Genomic DNA, 19,651 nt, shown 5'->3' on the forward strand with positions numbered 1-19,651 from the left:
GCACATTCCTGGGCGCCTCGTCACTTCCCCTGCGCTGGCTGTCCTGGCGGCTCACCCAAGCGGACTCACTGAGCGACGCGGGCGGGCTATGACACCAGGGGCGCTGCTGCTGCTGCTGCTGCTGGGGGCGTTGGGGGCGCCGTTCGCCCCGGGTAAGTCTGGGCCTCAAAGGGGCAGTGACAGGGCCAGAGGTCGTGGCCAGGAACCAGGGCTTCACTCAGTTCTCTCCTCCTCCAGGCGCCCGCGGCTCGGAAGCGGAGGGCCGACTCCGTGAGAAACTTTTCTCGGGCTATGATAGCTCGGTGAGGCCGGCGCGGGAGGTGGGAGACCGCGTCGGGGTCAGCGTTGGTCTCAGCCTAGCGCAATTAATCAGCCTGGTGAGGGCGCACGCGGGGAGTTAAGGTCTGGCCCACTAGCCGGCTGGGGGGCGTGGCTTTAGGCAGGGCGGGACCCAGGGACCACTGGGGGCGGGGTCCGGGGCGAGGCCAGGCTGGGAGACTGACGGGCGGTTGGTAGAGATTGGGTCGAAATCGGACCAATGGACGACCTGTGGGCGTGGCTGCTGGACGGGCCAGGATTGAGCCGGGCAGGATGATGAACGCGCCTGTGGGCGGATCTCAAAGTGGAGCTGGGGCCGATGGACAGGCCGGAGAGCGGACCTGGAGGCGGGGTCACAGGCTGGGGCGGACCTTGGTGCCGGACAGGGTCAATAAACAACAGCGGGCAGAGATTCACTCCGGCCGGGGCCGGGACTGGGACTGGTAAATGAACTGGCGGGCTGTACGGCCAGCAGGAAGTTTACGAGATAGAGGCGGGACTTAAACCAACGCAGCTTATAGGAGGTGGGGCTTGAACCCAAGAGGGTGCGACTCAGAAAAAGAGGGGAGTTTCCAGGGAGAGTTTACCCACCGAGCCCCTCATTTCTCTACACTGACATCATATCTACCCTTTAAACTTTTCCCTTCTAGAACGAGAAGGATGAGGAGATGAGCACAAAGGTCTACTTAGACCTGGTACGGACACCCCCGCAGGGTGGGAAAGGGCGGGCGTCCCGCTGCCTTTACAATTTTCTCGAATGTCCCGTCCCGCACAGTAAGATTTTTTTTTTCTTTTTTTTGCATCACGATCTCAGAAAACACATTTATAACTGAAACAGAAGCTTCAGGAAACAATAACTATCTTTACTATGGGAGCTGCATTCCATGTGTTTTTCATTCTAAATTTTTTTTTTTTTTAACACTGGTTTGGGGCCACTCATTTGATTCCGGACCTATGAAAAGGGTCGTTAACTGCAGTTTGAAAACCACTGTTTTAGAGGCTAGCGTGCAACCCCCTCGTTTTTACAGAAAGAAGAAACTGGGGCCCGATGAGAGGGAAGGGGAAATTAGTTGATAGGGTCCCAAAGAGTGCAGGTGGAGTCTTAAACAGAGCCCCGGCCTCCAGAACCACAGACCATGCCTGCGCGGCTCTCCTCCCTTGCACTCCCTGCCCGGGCTTCCTTCGCACATCCCAAGACTCCTTCCAGCCTCCAGCCCCAGACGGCCCCTCAGCCTCTGCTTCCCTAGGAGTGGACTGACTACAGGCTGAGCTGGGACCCTGAGGAGCACGAGGGCATCGATTCACTCCGCATCACTGCCGAATCCGTGTGGCTACCAGACGTGGTGCTCCTAAACAAGTGAGGATGTTCCCAAAGTCTGGGAGGTGGGCCAGGGCCTCTGGAGGGGCGCGGCCTCCGGAGGGAGGGGCCTGATCCCAGATGAGAAGATTCTTTCCCTGCAGCAATGACGGAAATTTTGATGTTGCTCTGGACATCAGCGTCGTGGTGTCCTCCGACGGCTCCGTGCGCTGGCAGCCCCCGGGCATCTATCGCAGCAGCTGCAGCATCCAGGTGTCCGGGCCCCACCTGGGAAGCTCAAGGCGCTCCTAGAAACCCTCACTCAGACATCCCTCCTCCATTATCCCCATGACCCTCACGTCTCCCTTACCCTTCTGATTTTCCGTTGAGTTTCATCTTCTCTGTCCACTTTCATTGACTTCCAGTCTTCCTCAGTGACCCCCCCCTCCATTGTCCATGACCTCCCCACATAACCTTCTTATTCCTCTGTGACTCCACTTCTCTGTGATCTTCCCCTGGTGGTCCCCATCTCCCTAGTGCCCCATATCCTCTGACCCCTGTCTGCCCTGTGACCTCCCCAACTCCCCCAGCCCTGACCAGCTCTCTGGCAGCTCTAGTGACTCTCCACTCCATCCAGGTCACCTACTTCCCCTTTGACTGGCAGAACTGCACCATGGTGTTCAGTTCCTATAGCTATGACAGCTCAGAAGTCAGCCTGCAGACTGGCTTGGGTCCCGATGGGCAGGAGCGGCAGGAAGTGCACATTCATGAAGGCACCTTCATTGGTGAGTGGGCATGGCTCCCATGTCCATGGGCTTTATGATTTCCAGTTTCTAACAGGCTGATAAATATACTCCATCAGTGAGTCCCTGTGGGTTCAGCAAGATAGGTATAACTGTCTATATTTTGTGGTTATGGAAATTGAGACTTGCTCATTTATTAGAGATGGGCTGTCCAGCCCAGGGACCATAGCTAGCCCCTTATTACGTCAGTCCCCCCTGCTCTAGGATGTGGCAGAGAAAGCCATATCTGGGAATTCCCTGGCGGTCCAGTGGTTAGGACTCCACACTTTCACTGCTGAGGGCCCGGGTTCAGTCCCTCGTTGGGGAACTAAGATCCCACAAGCAGCGCAGTGGCGCGGTGAGGCAAAAAAAAAAAAAAAAGAAAAGAAAGCCTTATCTGGCACCAACAAAGACAGGTTCCACATCTGTGTCACCTTCTCTTCTCCCCCCTCCACCCCCCAAGAGAATGGTCAATGGGAGATTATTCACAAGCCTTCTCGGCTAATCCAGCCTCCAGTGGATCCTAGGGGAGAGGGGGAAAGACGGCATGAGGAAGTCACCTTCTACCTCATCATTCGCCGGAAGCCTCTCTTTTACCTAGTCAACGTCATTGCCCCATGCATCCTCATCACTCTTCTGGCCATCTTCGTCTTCTACCTGCCACCAGATGCAGGTAAGGGGGGAAGGGGCCCGGCACTCCTTCTTACCAATAGCTCAGCTTCTTCCTCTTCCCCCATAATACAGGGAAGGTTTACCTGTCAACTCAAGCCTTCATGAACTGTGCTTCAGCAATCTCACCCAGGTTTTCCTTTCAGGAAGAGCCTTTGCCTCTGCATCCAGATTTCCCCTCCAACCTCAAGCTCTACCTCCCCTCTGCTGCTCACTTCTCCGCACCCAGTAACTTCTGAACTCTTCCCTTCAGAATCCTAGGGTCTCATCCTTGGAACTGCCACTCCTCTGACCAACAAACTCCCAGGCTTAGCTAACGCTTCCTTTCCCTTTCCCCATTCCTGGCATCCTCCCTCCCCCACTTGTCAAATGCCTACTAGTCCCTTAACCTCCTATCTCCCTTGGAAATAACAGCCAACATTTCTCTGGGAGACAGCACAATATGCTAACAGAGTAACCTTGGGCAAATTCCTTAATCTCTTAGTGTCCTAATCTGGAAATAGGACAGTCGTTGTCCCTCCCACATAGGACTATTTTGAGGATTAACTGAGTTAATAGAACTATGCTTGGTACTCTGTAAGCTTTGTGTTAAGTGTAGGTATAGTCTTTTCTAATTTTGAGCACTTGCTATAAGATAATACAAATAATGTGTTACATATATTAACTCAGTTCTAATCTTCACAACTCTGTGAGGTAAGTACTGTATTGTCTTCCCATTTCACAGAGGGTAAGTGAGTTTAAGTCATTCACCTGACATTACACAGAGAGAGGCAGCGTTGCTATTCCAACCCTGGTTAGTACTAGTCTGATTCAGAGACTGATATCCTAAACTCTCGTATTCAAAACATGCTTTCCTGGGAGTTCCCTGGTGGCCTAGTGGTTAGGATTCCGGGCTTTCACTGCTGTGGCCTGAAAAACAAAACAAAACAAACAAAAAACACGCTTTCCTTCTCTCTGTAATCAAGCCCTCTCTCAGTCTAGCGAAGGAGAGTGATGCAGCTCTAGAACACACTTCCACATGTAACTTCTTCTTCCTGGAGCAAGGCAAATCTTGGAACCCAACATTACAGGACTAAAGTAGAACAGACCATAAAAGTTATTTATTTCAATACCTTCCGTGAAGTTTGCAGTGCCTGTTGTATGCCACAGTAATAACCAGCCACCTGGCATATTCTTATATACTTGGTTTCATTTTTAGATCCTTCGATTTGCTATATAGCTCCTGCTACAGGGGTTGGTCCATTCATTCATGCAACAATATTTGTTGAACATCTGTAACATGCAAGGCACTGGGAATATATCAGTGAATAAAACAGACAAAAATCCCTGGTCTCATGGAGTTTATATTCTAGTGGGGGAGACAGTCAGTAAACATAATAAATAAACCCATTGGATAGTATATTATTTTTTTAATTAATTAATTTATTTATTTATTTAGGCTGCGTTGGGTCTTCGTTGCTGTGCGGGGGCTTTCTCTAGTTGTGGTGAACAGGGGCTACTCTTCGTTGCAGTGCACGGGCTTCCCACTGCGGTGGCTCCTCTTGTTGTGGAACACGGGATCTAGGCGCACGGGCTTCAGTAGTTGTGGCACACGGGCTCAGTAGTTGTGGCTCGCGGGCTCTAGAGCGCAGGCTCAGTAGTTGTGGCGCACGGGTTTAGTTGCTCCGCGGTATGTGGGATCTTCCCGGACCGGGGCTCGAACCCGTGTCCCCTGCATTGGCAGGCGGATTCCTAACCACTGTGCCACCAGGGAAGTCCTAGATAGTATATTAGGAGAGGTCAATTCCTAAGAAGGAAAATGAAGTAGGAAAAGGGTTTGGGGAGGATGAGAATGGGGGTAGGGGTTGCAATTTATTTATTTATTTAGACAATTTTATTGAAATATAGTTGATTTACAATGTTGTGTTTCATTTCTGCTGTACAGCAAAGTGACTCAGTTATAGATATATATATTCTTTTTCATATTCTTTTCCGCTATGATTTATCACAGGGGTTGCAATTTAAAAATAGGATGGTCAGTGAATGCCTCACTAAAAAGGGAATGTTTGATCAATATTTGAACAAAGACTTGAAGGAAGTGAGAGAATGACCCTGGTAGATATCTGGGGGAAGAAATTACCAGGAGGAGTTAACAGTGAATGCAAAGGCTCTGAGGTGGCGTGTGCCTTGCATATCCAAGAAATAGCCAATGTAACTGAATGAAGTAAGCAAGAGAGAAAACAGTAGGAGATGTAGTCAGAGAGCTAATGCGAAGGCCTTGTAGACTTCAGTAAGGACTCTTATGCTAAAGGCGATGGGAAGCCCCTGGAGTGATATGATCTGATTTACATTTTAACGGGATCAATCTGGCTGCTCTGTTGAGAACAGTCAGCAGGGGGGCAAAGGATGAAGCAAAGAGGAGGCCTTTATAATAACTCAGATCTGAGGTAATGGTGGCTTGTACCAGGATGGTAGTGGTAGATGTGATAAGTCATCAGTTTCAGGATATCTTTTGAAGGTAGAGCCAATAGGGTTTGGTATGGATTGGATATGGGATGAGAGAGAGGAGAGCTGAGAATGACTCAAAGGGATTTGGCCTGAGCCACAGGAAAGATCGAGTTGTCGTTTATGAACTGGGGAAGACTATGTGGGGAGTCGGTGGTGAGGGAATTAAGTTTTGGACATGTGAATTTCGAGATGTCTATTGGACACCCAAATGGAGAGGTTAAGTAGGCAGGTGGATACAAGTGTGGAATTTAGGGGAATCAGTCCAGGTTGGAGGTATAAATGTAGGAGTTATTTGCATGCAGTTGGCCCTTCCAAAAGCCTGTCCTTGAGTGAGCTGGAAACACGGTCACTGATTATGCCTGGGAGATTGCTTTCTGGCAAAGCCTAATCCTTCCGCCTTCCCCTCTGTCCCCCAAGGAGAGAAGATGGGGCTCTCGATCTTTGCCCTGCTGACCCTTACTGTGTTCCTGCTGCTGCTGGCAGACAAAGTGCCTGAGACCTCCCTGTCTGTCCCCATCATTATCAAATACCTCATGTTTACCATGGTCCTCGTCACCTTCTCAGTCATCCTTAGCGTCGTAGTCCTCAACCTGCACCATCGCTCACCCTACACCCACCAAATGCCCCTTTGGGTCCGTCAGGTAAGAAGATCTCCTCTCCAACCTGTGTTAACTCTCAATCCTAGTATTTGGCTTTTTGTCCCGGTATCGCTCCTCCCTCCCACCAACTTCAACCTTCCCTTTCACAGACCTGAGGGAGAACTACAACTCCTGGTAGAGTGTCAAAGTGCCAAGGTCTTTGGGTGTTGAAATGTTGCCCAATTAATTTTATCCTCCCATCATTAACATTGCGTAATCCCAGACTCTCTTCATCAATACTGCCCATCGTGGGTCCCAAGGAAGCATTCTCAGGGTTAGGTACTATCAGGGTGGAAGCCCTCAGAACTTTTCTTTCCAGTCAGGATGCCCCCTAACCCACTTAAGAACTCTTGGGCTGTGTAGTTGCATTTCATCTGTGGGGCGCATGCGTGCATGCGCAAGAATGGGCACGTGCCGTGGGGGTGATTGGCGGCTTCCCTTCTGGTCTGAAAGCATAAGAGCCCCCTCCAACACGCCTCTTCTTCTACTCTGCAGATCTTTATCCACAAACTCCCTCTGTATCTGGGTCTGAAGAGACCCAAGCCTGAGAGAGACCAGATACCGGAGCCACCTCCTATACCTCTCAGGGATTCTCCAGGAAGTGGCTGGGGTCGGGGAACAGATGAATATTTCATCCGCAAGCCACCAAATGATTTTCTCTTCCCCAAACCCAACAGGTAGTATCTACTCCCCATCGCCCACGTAGAAGGGAGAGGGAGAACTACAGTTCCCAGAAGACTGTGCGCAGGCAGGCGTCCTAAGCTCCCGGAGGATGTCGTGGTTGAGCATCATGGGAGTTGCAGTATCCCTTCTGTTGCCCACTTTGCGGGGAGGTGGGGACTAAAGCGTACGGGAATAGAAGGAATTGCGGAAGGCTAGAGAGGGCGCCGCTGTCAGAGGGAACCTGAAGGGCTCTCTCACGTTTTGAAACCTGGACGGGCGTTGGAGGAGGGAGTTGGGGCGGGGCCTAGAGCACCCGCGCAGGCCGTCTTTGCGCCCCGGTCGTGGCCAAACAGACTCGCCTCTTTCAGGTTCCAGCCTGAACTGTCTGCCCCGGACCTGCGGCGATTTATCGATGGTCCAAACCGGGCTGTGGGCCTGCCTCCCGAGCTACGGGAGGTCGTTTCCTCAATCAGCTACATCGCTCAACAGCTGCAGGAACAGGAGGACCACGACGCGGTGAGTCCGAAGAGGGTGGGCCAAGGCAAGGCCTGGGTGGCCTTGGCTCCACCCGCAAACTTAGGCTCCGCCCCCAGCACTCGATTTTATTTCTGATTGGAAGTTTGCCTCACTTGGTCCCGCCCCCTGGTTTCCGACTTGTTCTTTACTCACATCCGTCGCCCGCAGTTTCGCTCTCTGCTATTCTGCGGGCCCGCCCTTGTCTCAAAGCCGTGGTAGGAGGACCTGGGTGCGGCACAGGGCCTTGGGGCCGCCTTCCCTGGGGGTCTGGAGCTCAGGAACAGTTTCCTCTTCCTACCCTCAGCTGAAGGAGGACTGGCAGTTTGTGGCCATGGTGGTGGACCGCCTCTTCCTGTGGACCTTCATCATCTTCACGAGCGTCGGGACCCTCGTCATCTTTCTGGACGCCACGTACCACTTGCCCCCTCCCGACCCCTTTCCTTGAGGACGAGAGGGCCGAGACCGAGGTCCTCGACCAGTTGAATTGAGAGTTAGTTTGGTAGTACTCTCAAGCCCTGTCCCTTTCTGCATCTTAACTCCTTCACTAGGAGTCCAATCCTCTCATCATTTCGTTTCTAGGGAGGAAGCCCAAGTGGGACTGGGCAGATGGGGGCCTTGGGCCCACCTGAAATGCACTATCCGCTTATTTACTCTTTGGCTTCTTGAAGAAGCTCCATTGGATATTCACACCTAGGTTGGCAATGAATGGAACAAAGAACAAGAGCTAGCTTGTAAGCCTTCTGAGGGCAGAAACTATGTCTGTTCACTGTAATATCCCCAGCACCTAGCACAGATTCTAACCTATATAGCCGCTACCTCTGGTTGAATGAATAGGGAAATTTTTTTCTGTAAGGAAATACACTAATATCGCTTATATTTGCATGTTGGGCCTAGTGGTCGTTTTTTCTTTGTTTTTACCTTTCTGTAGTTTATTGTATTTTGTAGTATGTATTATCTTTAGGATAAAAAAAGTTATTTTTGAAAGGATGCATTTGTAATGAGGATAAAAAAGCACACTGTAAAAACCTCAAGTTCCAGCTTTGGTGCTCAAACTTTGGACAAGCTACTAAACTGCTCTGTGCCTCAGTTTCCCCATCTGTAAAATGAAGCTAATAATAGTATCTGCTCCCTAGTCTGAGGATCATATGAGAAGATGAGAACAAAAGCATTATGCAGTATACATCAGAGGTTACAATCTGGTGTGTTTTGTTTGGCCCATGTTGTTGGCCAGCAGAATTTAAAACTTGAATTGGTTTGCTACTTTTAAAATGTGGATATTTCACAGAGAAATTTGGATTTCTGGCTTCTCCTGAAACTTTTTAAGAACTACAGCAGCACCAGGTCTGATTCCCCTGTTGGCAGCAACCTGCTAGAGCTGATTAGTGGCTGCCCACTCTGGTCAAGGTATTTGTACCAGAATTCCTCAAAGGCCCCACCCACCTGACCACTCATTTTACTTGCCCATCACTGCATAACACTAGACAAAATACAGGGGAGGGGAGGAGGGACAGGGAGTTGAAGCCCGTGGGAGGCCAGGAGTGGAACAAGAAAGGGTGTTGGTGTCTCTTATGGCCATCACACATTTTGTGCCTCAGTTTCCTTTCAGTTTGGAGAAAAGGCTTCATCTGGGAGATGAAGATCTTGTGCCCAGAAGGCTGTGTTAATGTTTCTGCCTGGAGGTCAGAGCAAAGTCAGCTTGAGCCTAGTGGCTGCAGCAATTACAATGAAGTACCTAGGGTCAACAGGCTCTCACACCTACTCAACTGCTGGAAGTTGTTGTCCTAAGAGGGAGAATAGGGCTACAACTTGTAGGGATCCCTGTGGGACAAGGTTAGCATGTCCCTGTCCAGCCAGACCCACCAGCCACGCCAATAATTGCACCTGGCATCCCACTGTGGAGCACAGTTCGTTTGTCTTGTTGGTTTATTGGCCTAGAGAGTTGGACACACACACAAATGCGGAGATAAATATTGGTCAGTTTCTCTAAATCTGGGTCCTCACTACGTATAGAGCTAGAGTCTGTAGAATTCTAAATCTTGCGTGCTGTGGCACAGAACCAGTGGCCTTTCCACTCCACTGTCACCCTTCTTCCCAGGGAACATGGGGAAAGAGGGCACAAACTGACAAGACTTGATAATTTTCAAAAGACAGAATTGCAAAATCCCGAATTTTCAACATGTGAAATTCACAATATTCAAGTTCCCCAACTCAGATACATGTATTTTAATCGCCATTTCGCCACAATCTCCTTTGTTGCCCAGAACCACCAAATTCTGGAAACTATTTTCCTAAATCATATTTTCAAAAAAATAAATGTCTACAGTCTCAGTTCTCCCAAAATGTCCATGGTTTTAGAATTTTGACCTGTTCTGAAATTCAAATTCCCTGGTCCATCCTCAACCCCTTCCATCTCTGTGCCTTTTTGCCTCAGAGGAGTGCAGGTTAAGGATATAGGGGGACTGTTAACGCATCTGCCCCCTGCCTCCAAGGCCTTCCTCAGTCTCTCTTATGGTTCCGCTGTGTATATATATATATATATATATTTTATATATATAATTTGTGTGTAGATATATATGTATTCTTTATTATGTACTTTTTTTCGCAGTTTTTCTAAAGTGCCAGAAACAAGATTTGTGGGAATATTTTTAGTGATTTTTTTTTTTTTTTTTGCATTTTTCCCCGTTTTAAACTTTTCTCTCCTTTAAAAATTGGAACTCGGTATGGTACATTCAGTAGGAAACTCTTCACTCGGACTGTGGCCAAGACCAAGAAAAGTGCAAAGAGACAGAGGAGGAGTGAAGGAGCGACACTCCTCCGTGGTTAACATTCAGGGAGCCTGTCGAAAACCTCCCCTTTCCTTATGCTGGGAGGGCGAGAAGAGGCAGGAGGATGCTCCCGTCTCTCCCCCCAAAAGCCATGATCTTGCCCTTTCAGCATCAGTTGAGAGGGCAGCCATCTTGGCCCAAAAAAACAGTAGCTGAGAAAAAGGCTGCCATTTTGATGACAACTTTTCCCCTTTTTAAACTGCACTCCTCTAATTCCCATTTTTCAAATTTGCTCCCCCAAACTGGCTCTCCCCTCGTGAGCTGTTCTTTTTTTTGGGGAGGGGGAGGTGGGTGGATGGAAAATGTTCATCCAATCACAGAGTGGGGAGGCCCAGTTATCAAAGAGAATTAGGAGCAAACATTTCTTCAACTCCCCCACTGGAAGGAAACATAGGGACCCCTGACCAGGGTTAACTAGTGCAAATTAGGGATTAGGGACTTATAAGGTCCCTGTACCCCATCCCTAGGCTGGGATCTTTGGGTGTGGGGAACTGAGTCAAAGATGGGGTGTAAGGTGCTATTTTGCAGGGAAAGTTGGTGGGGATACCCCAAAGCCCACCAAGGGAGTAGGATGGTTCCCCAAAAACCATCTGGAGTGATTGGTGAGGGAAGTGATACTGGGGGAAAAAGGGGGTTAAGGTAGGGATGGGAGGTCATGTGCAAATCTTGGGCTTACCCACCCATCCAACCCCCATCCATTTTTCTGGCTATTTGGTCTAGTCTGGGAGAAACCATCGGGGAAAAAAAAGGGAGAAAGTAGATTCCCTTCCCCATCCCATATAGAGCTCCTCCCTCCTGGCCCCCAAATCTGGTTTAGCCCAGAAGAGGCCATATGTAGAGGCAGGAAGAGGTGCAATCTACCCACCTCTTTTGCCTTGGAAGAGTCTGGGGCTCACTAGATTTGAGGGTCAAAGTAGGGCTGAGATTGGTGCTGCCCTGGGCTGGGAAAGTACTCAGCCGTGGAACAGATAGGTAGCCCTCCCCCCAGCACCTCCTTGACCTGGATGGGAGAGGCCATCTCCAGAGTCTAGGAGTATAAGGAGGAATATGGAAGATCCAAAGGCGTGGAAGCCAAGGAAGGGATGGCATCTTAATGTGAAGGAAACGGGCACAGAAACCCACCCTCGGGAAGAATGGAATCGAAAGCCACACTCCCAGGTGGGTAAGTGTCAGGTATCACAATGGTCTGGTCCAGGCCCTGGGCCACAAAGGATGGAATGTGCTGGGAAGCATCTGGGCAAGGGCTTAGAGAAAGCTTCAGAACGAGGGGGGAACATTAGGTGAGAGAGATGGTTTCCCCCTAGGTTTACGAATCAGGGGGGCGGGTTAGACATTCAGAGCTGGTGGGGGCTATGAGTAGAGATTCATTTAAGTATATTGCTCAGTTGCCCCAAGGGCTGGAGAAGGGATGGGAGCTGGCCCTGCCCCTCACGGAGGCCATTCCCTGGAGGAGAACTGAGAGGGGAACCACCAAAGATCCCTTCCCAGGTGGTGGGAAAACTACAATCTCACACAAAGCAGCCTGACCCCTGAGCTCCAGAGGCCCCCAAGTCCCTGCACAAGAGTGTGGAGGGGCTCCCAAGGGGCAGGGAGGCCAGGGAGCTGGTAGTGGCGGGGGTTCAGGGAGGGTGGCATCTGGTGAAAGGGCGGATCTGGGCCCAGAGCTCACCCCACATCTCCCTTCTGGGTTCTTTCAACCCCTGCCCTTTCCCCTTCTCCCTTAGGGGGGACTGGTGGAGGGAGAGTTGGGGGCGGTGGAGTTGGGGGGGTAGGGGGTGCTGCTTGAGGATTGACTGCGTAGCCAAAGACCCCTGGTAGGAAGGGAAGGGCCCCCCCACCCTTCTCATCAGGTAGGACCATGTTAAGAGCAACTGGGAGAGCGGCCAAGTTGCTGAAGTTGTAAGGGTAGGCGGCAAGAAGCTGGGGCCCATAGACGAGTGGGTAGGGCTCAGGGTAGAAGGTGACTTTGGCAGCCCCCATCCCCTCCATCCGGTCCCCCCGCCCAGCCCCCACTGGCCCCTCACTCCCAGCTTTTCCCCTGCCACTGCCAGATTCCCGGCCGCTCCCGATCAGAGCCAGTGGAAATTCCTGCACAGGTGGGTATGCATAGGTACCCCCTCCTGCCACCACTGAGGGCTCCTCCCCCCCTGAGATGACAGGGTCCTGGAGCGAGGCGGTTTTGGAAGCTTCCTCAGCAGCAGCGCTCCCGCCACCCGCCTCCCCGCTGGATGAGGAGACTTGCATCTCTTGGGGAGCCTCCTCCTTGACGTCCCCGGCTCGGGTGCCAGCGCAGCCCTTGGAGTAGGCAATGACAGGCGTGGGGGTACCCCCGGGCCGCTCGGCAGCATGCCTCTGCCCGTGGCGGCTCAGGGCGGCTGCCGTCTTGCACACCTTGGCGCAGTGAGGGCAGGCGAAGCGGGTGGAAGGCTTCCGTCCAGCCCGGGAGTTGTGGGAGCCCCCGCCGTGGGCCTCCTGGTGCTTGCGCAGCTTCCTCAGGGTGGCAAACGTCTGGGCACAGTCTCCGCAGCGGTGCCTCCGCTCGGCACGGGCACGCCCTGTGGGGCCCTCGGCCGCCGGGGTCTCCTCCCAGCTCCTCCGTTCCAGCTTCTGTCTCCAGCGAGGCGGCCGGCGGCCTCTGGGCATCCCGCCGCCCCCGCTGCTGCCCGGGCCTGCGGCTCCAGCCTTGCGCTTGGGCTTGTACGAGTAGTAGGGCCTCCAGAGCTGGTCCTCCCCGCCAGCCTTCGATTCCTCCTCCTCCTCGTCGTCGTCCTCCTCCTCCTCCTCCTCCTCCTCTTCCTCCTCCTCCTCCTCGCTCTCCTCCATCTCCTCTCCGCTCAGCTCCCCAGGACGCAGGTCAGTTTCTGAGATGCGGCGCTTGACAATAGCCTCCTCGCCGATTCGTACAGTGATCTGACACAGTGGAGGTGGAGCCTGCAGCTGAGAGGGACCCCCGCCCCCGCCAAGCCCACCAGCTGGCTTGGCCGTGTAGGTCAGAGTCCTTGTGGCCCGTGGGTTCCGGCCCTTGGCCTCCTCCGTGGCTGTGGCTGGGCTGCCGGCTGTGGCTGGGCTGGCTGGGGCGGCTGCAGGCACGGGGGGAGGAGGTGGGTACTCACGTTTTTTGGGGGGCCGTGGCGGAGCAGTGTAAGTGATGACTGAGGCGGCTTGGGCCCCCCCTGTGCTGGCCGGCCCACTCCCTGCTCCACCACTGCTGCTACCCCCATGTACAATGACAGAGGGAGCTGGGTGGGCAAAAGTGATGACAGACGGTGGGGGGCCAGGCTCTGGGGCAGGTGGGGGTCCGGGTGGTGGGCTGGCCGGCATTGCCGCAGGGGCCGGAGTGTTGAGGCTCGGAGAAAGGGGGGCCTCGGGGGCTCCCTGGCTGTAGGTCTTGTAGGGCCGCTTGGCCGCCCGCATGGGGAGCAGGCGGTACAGCTTGAGGGTATTGAGCTTGGGCTTATAGCCTCCATTGGGCGTCTTCTCACTGGCTAGGAGGCCCGGGCTAATGCCATGGAAGGCTCGCTGGTGGGTCTTCAGGTTATAGTAGGTGACAAAGGTCTCCCAGCAGAAGATGCACTGGTACCTGGGCCAGGACGGCATGGAACAGGGCAGGGACAGAGCCAGTTGAGTCAGGGGCCCTGAAGCTAGGGCCTCAGCTTCCCACGTCCTCTCCTGCCTCCACTCAGACCTTGAACTGCCCCAGCCATTTGCTCACCCTCCTTTCAGGCTGCTTGTCTCACCCTGCCAGCCTCAGAAAGGACACCAGTCCCAGTACAGTGCCCCCCACTGGCTGTGAGATGCCAGGCCTCAGCTGTTCCGTCTGTGAACTGGGAATAATCACACACCTTGCCTAACTCCCAAAGCCTTCTTCTGAAGCTCACATGACAGAATGGGGAAATGTCTTATGAACAGGGGTACATTACAACCGTTGGTGGACATGCCTGAGCTCCCCACAGTCCTGTCCCATGAGGCAACTTTCTCTTCCTCGGTCTTTTCCACATCACCAAGCCAGGACATGACACCTGGAGGTGCTAATAAACATCAGCGGAAGGAAACGGGGCTGAAGGGAGGCAGAAGGGTGAGTGATGGAGAGCAGGTGAGCAGGGGCTAGTGGGTGAGCAGGCGTCTCAGGATGACTTTCTAGGCCCCACGCTCTGCCCATTCTCTCCCTTGTCCCTGTGATCCCTGAGTGGACAAGGTCCCATGTGACCCCTCCACCCCCACCCCAACCGGTCCCTGGCCATGCAGGCCACTCACCTGCGCTCCCCGGTGTGCCACACCTCGTGCTTGGTACGGTACTCAGCCAGGGCGAACACCTTCTCACAGTAGCGGCAGGGGTACTTCCTCCGCCACGAGTGTACATTGCTGTGCCGCTTCAGGCTGGACAGGGTCACGTAGGAACGCTCACAGGCCGCGCACACGTACAGCACGTGGCCGCCCACCACCTTCACCACGTGCTCGGGACCACCTCGGAAGCCCACTGGTGGGGGCAGGGCTGAGGCGTCCACTCCTGAAGGGCCACTGGGGCCAGAGCCCCCGGCTCCCAGCCCTGCAGACCCCCGAGTGCTGGCCCCCCTACGACACTGTGCCTCATGGGTCTGCAGCCGCTTGGGATGGATGAAGCTTTTCCCACATCGGGGGCAGGGGAGGGGCCGCCGGGGCAGGGGGGGCTGTGAGTCAGGGGCCTGGGCCTCAGCCCTGTCACCCTCCCACTCCCCGGCTGGCCTAGGCCCAGGCCCGAAGTTGTCTTCTTCAGGCTGCGAGGTGGCCATGGGGGCTGGGGCAGGAGGTACCCAGGCATCACCTCCCTCCCCCAGGCCCTGCAGGCGGGAGATGCCTAGACGCCGCCCCAGAGCGCCGATCTCTGCCACGGCTGCCCCGTCCCCCCCACCACCAGGTAGTGCCAGCCGGGCACTGTAGATGAAATTAAGGACATCAGAGAAGGCAGCTGCTGGGACCCCTGGCAGCTCCAGGACCCGGGGTGGGGATGAAGCGGGAGGTGAGGGTGGAGGGGGAGAGGAGGAGGAAGAGGAGGAGGAGGAAGAGGAGGAGGAGGAGGAGGAAGAGGAGGAGGAGGAAGAAGCTGTGGTGGAGGCAGGGTTGGGGGCAGAGCCCCCAGTAATTGGTGGGAGGGGCAGTGGGGCTGAAGCGAGCAGGGCCTCTCTGAAGAAGGGACTAGAAGCAGCCAGGACGCTGCGGTGAGCAGGGAACTTGGTGTCTCCGGCTATGAGGGTGACGTCACAGAAGAGGCCACGGAGCCGCTGCTCATTGAGCTGGCGCAGGACGGCGGGGGCATGGGACGGGTCTGTCACCTCTGCTGGGGGGGGCATGGCGCCAGCCTAGATGGAGGAGAAGAGGCCAGGGGAGGATCTCAGAGGCTGGGCAGAGGGCAGGGGCCTCTAAAATCAGAGGTGAGCTGGGAGGGGACTGGAGGCTGTTGGCCAGAGACTGGTGGAAGGCTGACTGACTTCTGGTCACAGAAGTGAGGGGTTAACCTTAGCCACCCCACGTCCGGCCAGCATCCAACGCCCGCATGTCAAACATCGGGGGCTGGAAGAGGCCAAGAATACCTCAGGTCTTGATGAAGGTCAGGGGTCAAGATTTCCAAGTCACAGACTAGCGAGGTAAGCAGTGGACACCTCTCCCCCACTGGGAGGGGGAGGAAGGCCCCGCAGCCGCTGCTGACCATTTCTCAGGACTCCCCGGCCTGGACAACACGGCTGCTTTGCTGGCCTGCTGCCTCAGGCCCCGTCTCCCTCGGGGCAGACCTCTCGCACCACCTCACCTGAGAGCACAGCCAACATGGAGCAGAGCAGGGGTGGCTCAGCGAGTCCCTTCTGCCGGGCCTCTTCCCTCTGTGGGGAAACAGAAACCGTGTCCTCAGGAAGGGAACCGGGCGGGAGGGGACCAGGGAGGAGGGGGGTGGCGCAGCGTGCAGGGCCAACGAGGCCCGGGCTGCTCTGCAGACCCTGACCCTCCTGGGAGCCCGACAGGTTATTTGCTGAGCTGCCTCCAGTTGGACCTAGGAGTTCACACAAATTATTGCAAAGCCTTGTGCTGCTGGTCCCCAGAAGTACAGGAACAAGATAATTTGCATATTCCCAATTTGCCTCAAAACAATCCAGGAGCATAGTTCAATCCCGTAGGTCCAGGGAAGCCCGCTGGATCACTCTCAAGTCCCTTTGGCCCAATCTTCCGGGGCTCAAAGGAAATCAAAGATTTGCATGTTGTCTTTCACTATAATAGTCTCATTTACATATCAGAATAGATTTGTTTGAGCTTTTTCATTGGACCAAGCTGCTAGATATTCAAATTAGCAGAGAACCTCTTCACATTAAATCTCAGAGGGGGTTTCTGGCCTAGGTGCCAGGTGACCACTGAAGACCACGAACTCTTGCACACGCGCCAGCTTGCTCCAATCTCTGAAGGGCACTAAAAGGCCACCAGACCGGAAGTGAGGAAGCTTGGGTCCCACTCCTTATTCTGAGAGCTGGTGGCTTTGCGACTTTGGCTTAAAAAGGGGGGTGGGGAACGCAACCCCTATCTCACTCTTGCTGGGAGGCTCATCCAAAAGGAATAGCAGGCAGCCCAAATGTGAGCTGTGGTGGTCACTGCCCAGAAAGCACCTCACAGCCTCGGCTTTGGGGGCTAATTTTTCAGTTGAAGATCTCAATTCCAGAGCCATAGAGTAACTTAGCCAAAGACACACAGAGCTGGTCATAACAGGTGGGGCCCGTTCACAGACCCAGGCCTCTTGACCTGAGAGCAGAGCTCTCAGCCCCTCTCATCCACCCTCCATGAAGCCTGGGAGCCCTCCCCTTGCACACGCCCTGCCCTGGGTCACACATGACCTCCGAGGTGTCCTGCGTCAGGAGTTCCTCATACAATTCCCATCCCCCGGAAAACGCTCTCTTCCCATTTATTACTCATACTATCTGGACTAAGATGCCTTCCCTCCACAGCCCATTTCATGTTCCCAAAAGACTGCTCTGAGTCCTGTCCTGGAGGAGGAGGAGGGTGGTAAACAGGGGTGATATTCAAAAGTTCTAACAGCCCCGACTGCCAGGCACACACCTAGGTCAAGTGCTTCCCCATCAGTTGCTGGATTGCGGGTGGGTCAGGAATCCAGGGGAAGGGGCCCCGTTCGCGATCTGGTGTTCAGTTCTGTAAAATGGGGAAAGAGAGCAAGGCCTCCCACTCCCTTCTGTGACAGCCACCAGCTGACAGGGACCCCCAAGAGTCGATGCTCTACTTGTATTACCTCATTTGTTCCTCATCACTACCCTAAAAGGTAGCAGTTAGCTTCTTGACTTTAAAGTGACAGGCTGAGGCTCGGAGATGCTAGGTAGCTGCCCAAGGATATATGACCAGTTAGTAGCAGGGCTGGGATCTGATCCCAGGAAGTTTGGCTCAAAAGCCTGCGTTCTTGATTATATCACATCAGGATGAAGGACACGTTTACAGCTGTGATACTGTGATATAACAAGAAATAAAGTTGACCCTTGAACAACACAGGTTTGAACTGCACAGGTCCACTTACACGTGGATTTTTTTCAATGGTAAATATGACAGTACTACACGATCCGAGGTTGGCTGAATCCGAGGATGCGGAACCTTGGATACGGAGGCCCGATTGTAAGGCTATACTTGGATTTTCCACTGCGTGGAGGGTCTGCGCCCCTAACCCGCACACTGTTCGAGAGTCAACTGTAATATATTTGGTCTTTGTCCCCATTGCTGACACAGAGCTCCTAAAACTCTTGTAATTTCCCAAGTGATAGGGGTGCTAGGGGCATCTTATTCTAACGTTTGGTCTTTGAGCCCAGTTCTTGCCATCAAGCTCCTAAACTCCTTGGAATTTCCTGGGTGATAGGAGTGTCTCTTGTTCTAATGAGGCGACTCTTGGTGGGATCCCGGATGGGGGCTGGTCACCAGAAAGACCAAGCCATGATTAGAAGTTTGGAACTTTCAGCCCCAGTCCCCCACTGCCTCTGGGGAGAGAAGAGGAACTGGAGACTCAGTTCATAATCGATCATGCCTATGTGATGAGGCCTCCATAAAAGTCCCTGAACTATGGGGTTCAGAGAGCTTCTGGTTGCTAAACACATCCTCATGGCGAGAGGGTAGTGCGCCCCAACTTTGTGGAGACAGAAGCTCCTGTACTCAGGACCCTTCCAGACCTCGCCCTCCGTACCTCTTCATTTGGCTAGTATCATATCCTTTATTATATAATAAACCAATAAATGTAAGTATTTCCCTCAGTTCTATATGCCATCCTAGCAAATTATCAAGTCTGAGGACGGGGTCGTGAGAAAGCCCGATGTCTTGATGGTCAGTCAGAAGTACAGGCGGTCTGAGGAATTCCCTGGTGGTCCAGTGGTTAGGACTCTGTGCTGCCACTGCAGGGGTCACGGGTTCAAACCCTGGTCAGGGAACTAAGATCCCACAGGCCGCACGGCACGGCCAAAAAAATAAATAAAATAAAATAAAAATAAAAGCTCTTTAAAAAAAAAAAACTACAGGAGGTCTGGGCTTGCAAACTGGTATCTGAAGTGGGGGCAGTCTTGTGGGACTGAGCCCTTAACCTCTGGGATCTGATGCTATCTCCAGGCAGACAGTATCGTAATTGAACTGAATTGTAGGACACCCAGCTAGTGTCAGAGAACTGGTCAGTGTGGGGAAAAAAACGCACACATTTCGCGTCAGAAGTGTCATGAGTTGAGTGTATAGGAAAACAGTTATGTTTTTCTTCCAACAGCACCCACTAGGGCCGCCACCAGCCCATCTAGGATCTTTGTGAAAATTAGAGGAAGGGGAAAAAAATAGAGGAAAGGCCTCTTCCTCCATAAAGTAGCAGCCCTGCACAGCAAAGCTTGATTCCGGCCCCCACTCACCCCCTTGGCCAGGCCTGCCCACCTGCACAGCCATATGGGCCTGGTGCCTACTGAGGCATGGCTGTGTGCTGACTGCCAAGATATTTGGACAAGGCCTATCAAAGCTTTTTAGAACCACAGAGGTCCAAGGCTGGCCTGGTCCTTGGAGATCATCTAGAACCATCATCATCATGGTACTTGCAGCTGCCACTGATGAGAAAAATATTATGTGCCAAATCTAGTGCTAAGCATTTTATCTGCATCATCTCAACACTCAAAAGGACCACAGTGAGGCAGGGGCTAGTGTCAACCCCATTGTACAGATGAGGAAACTGAGGCTTTAAATACTCTAGACACCTCACTTGCAGGTAGAGAACGTAGTGACAGGGTGACTTGCCCCTGGTCTCACTGCTAACCAAGCTGGGTTTGGACCCTGCTCTCCTGAGTTCAACTGCCCCACCAGTGGCCACTGCCCTGCAAGGGTTTATGGGAGGTGGAGAAGACACTAGTTATGGGACCCTGGGCAAGTTACTTAACCTCTTTGTAGGTCAGTTTCCTTGTCGATGAGGTGGGGATAATGAGAAGC

General features: G+C 53.2%; 3 protein-coding genes and 1 non-coding gene across 12 annotated transcripts in view; 3 read left to right on the forward strand and 1 right to left on the reverse strand.

The window, feature by feature from the left end:
- On the forward strand, nucleotides 1-10,934 carry CHRNB1 (cholinergic receptor nicotinic beta 1 subunit). 5 transcript variants are annotated; one of them, XM_036835680.1, is made up of 11 exons: nucleotides 1-152; nucleotides 238-377; nucleotides 969-1,013; nucleotides 1,566-1,675; nucleotides 1,765-1,888; nucleotides 2,253-2,400; nucleotides 2,861-3,070; nucleotides 5,971-6,194; nucleotides 6,687-6,868; nucleotides 7,223-7,370; nucleotides 7,675-10,934. In XM_036835680.1, exons 1-11 carry the CDS (start codon nucleotides 89-91, stop codon nucleotides 7,813-7,815), a joined length of 1,536 nt encoding a protein of 511 aa, XP_036691575.1. In that variant the 5' UTR covers nucleotides 1-88; the 3' UTR covers nucleotides 7,816-10,934. The 5 variants fall into 5 exon arrangements, with proteins under 5 accessions (XP_036691575.1, XP_036691576.1, XP_036691577.1 ...); XM_036835681.1 differs by having other exon boundaries at nucleotides 1,780-1,888; XM_036835682.1 differs by lacking the exon at nucleotides 1,765-1,888 and having other exon boundaries at nucleotides 2,863-3,070.
- Nucleotides 9,539-19,651, reverse strand: part of ZBTB4 (zinc finger and BTB domain containing 4) — a 16,792-nt gene continuing 6,679 nt past the window's right edge. For 3 of the 5 annotated variants that reach the window (XM_036835679.1, XM_036835675.1, XM_036835678.1), the window contains exons 2-4: nucleotides 15,978-16,047; nucleotides 14,450-15,531; nucleotides 9,539-13,775 (exon numbers count right to left, since the gene is read on the reverse strand). In XM_036835679.1, coding sequence (XP_036691574.1) covers nucleotides 11,861-13,775; nucleotides 14,450-15,522 — 2,988 coding nt within the window. In that variant the 5' untranslated portion in view covers nucleotides 15,523-15,531; nucleotides 15,978-16,047 and the 3' untranslated portion in view covers nucleotides 9,539-11,860. Of the gene's footprint in view, nucleotides 13,776-14,449; nucleotides 15,532-15,977; nucleotides 16,048-17,266; nucleotides 17,357-19,651 lie in introns of all 5 variants that reach the window. The other 2 variants (XM_036835676.1, XM_036835677.1) reach the window with 1 other exon arrangement.
- SLC35G6 (solute carrier family 35 member G6) overlaps nucleotides 17,798-19,651 on the forward strand; it is a 10,373-nt gene continuing 8,519 nt past the window's right edge. Inside the window, exon 1 of the mRNA XM_036838172.1 lies at nucleotides 17,798-17,827. Within this exon, the coding sequence (XP_036694067.1) occupies nucleotides 17,798-17,827 (30 nt within the window). The remainder of the gene's footprint in view (nucleotides 17,828-19,651) is intronic.
- Nucleotides 18,555-18,627, forward strand: TRNAG-GCC. Its single transcript has one exon. It is a non-coding gene; the product is annotated as a tRNA-Gly (tRNA).

This window comes from Balaenoptera musculus, chromosome 20 (assembly GCF_009873245.2).
Source record: "Balaenoptera musculus isolate JJ_BM4_2016_0621 chromosome 20, mBalMus1.pri.v3, whole genome shotgun sequence".
Taxonomy (NCBI): Eukaryota; Metazoa; Chordata; class Mammalia; order Artiodactyla; family Balaenopteridae; genus Balaenoptera; species Balaenoptera musculus.

Bases quoted from the DNA above. Each gene is read 5' to 3' on its own strand.
- CHRNB1 (XM_036835680.1), top strand. From the start codon at position 89: ATGACACCAGGGGCGCTGCTGCTGCTGCTGCTGCTGGGGGCGTTGGGG. The intron at 1,676-1,764 runs GTGAGGATGTTC...CCAGATGAGAAG, and splicing joins GACGTGGTGCTCCTAAACAA to ATTCTTTCCCTGCAGCAATG. The intron at 7,371-7,674 runs GTGAGTCCGAAG...TCCTACCCTCAG, and splicing joins AACAGGAGGACCACGACGCG to CTGAAGGAGGACTGGCAGTT.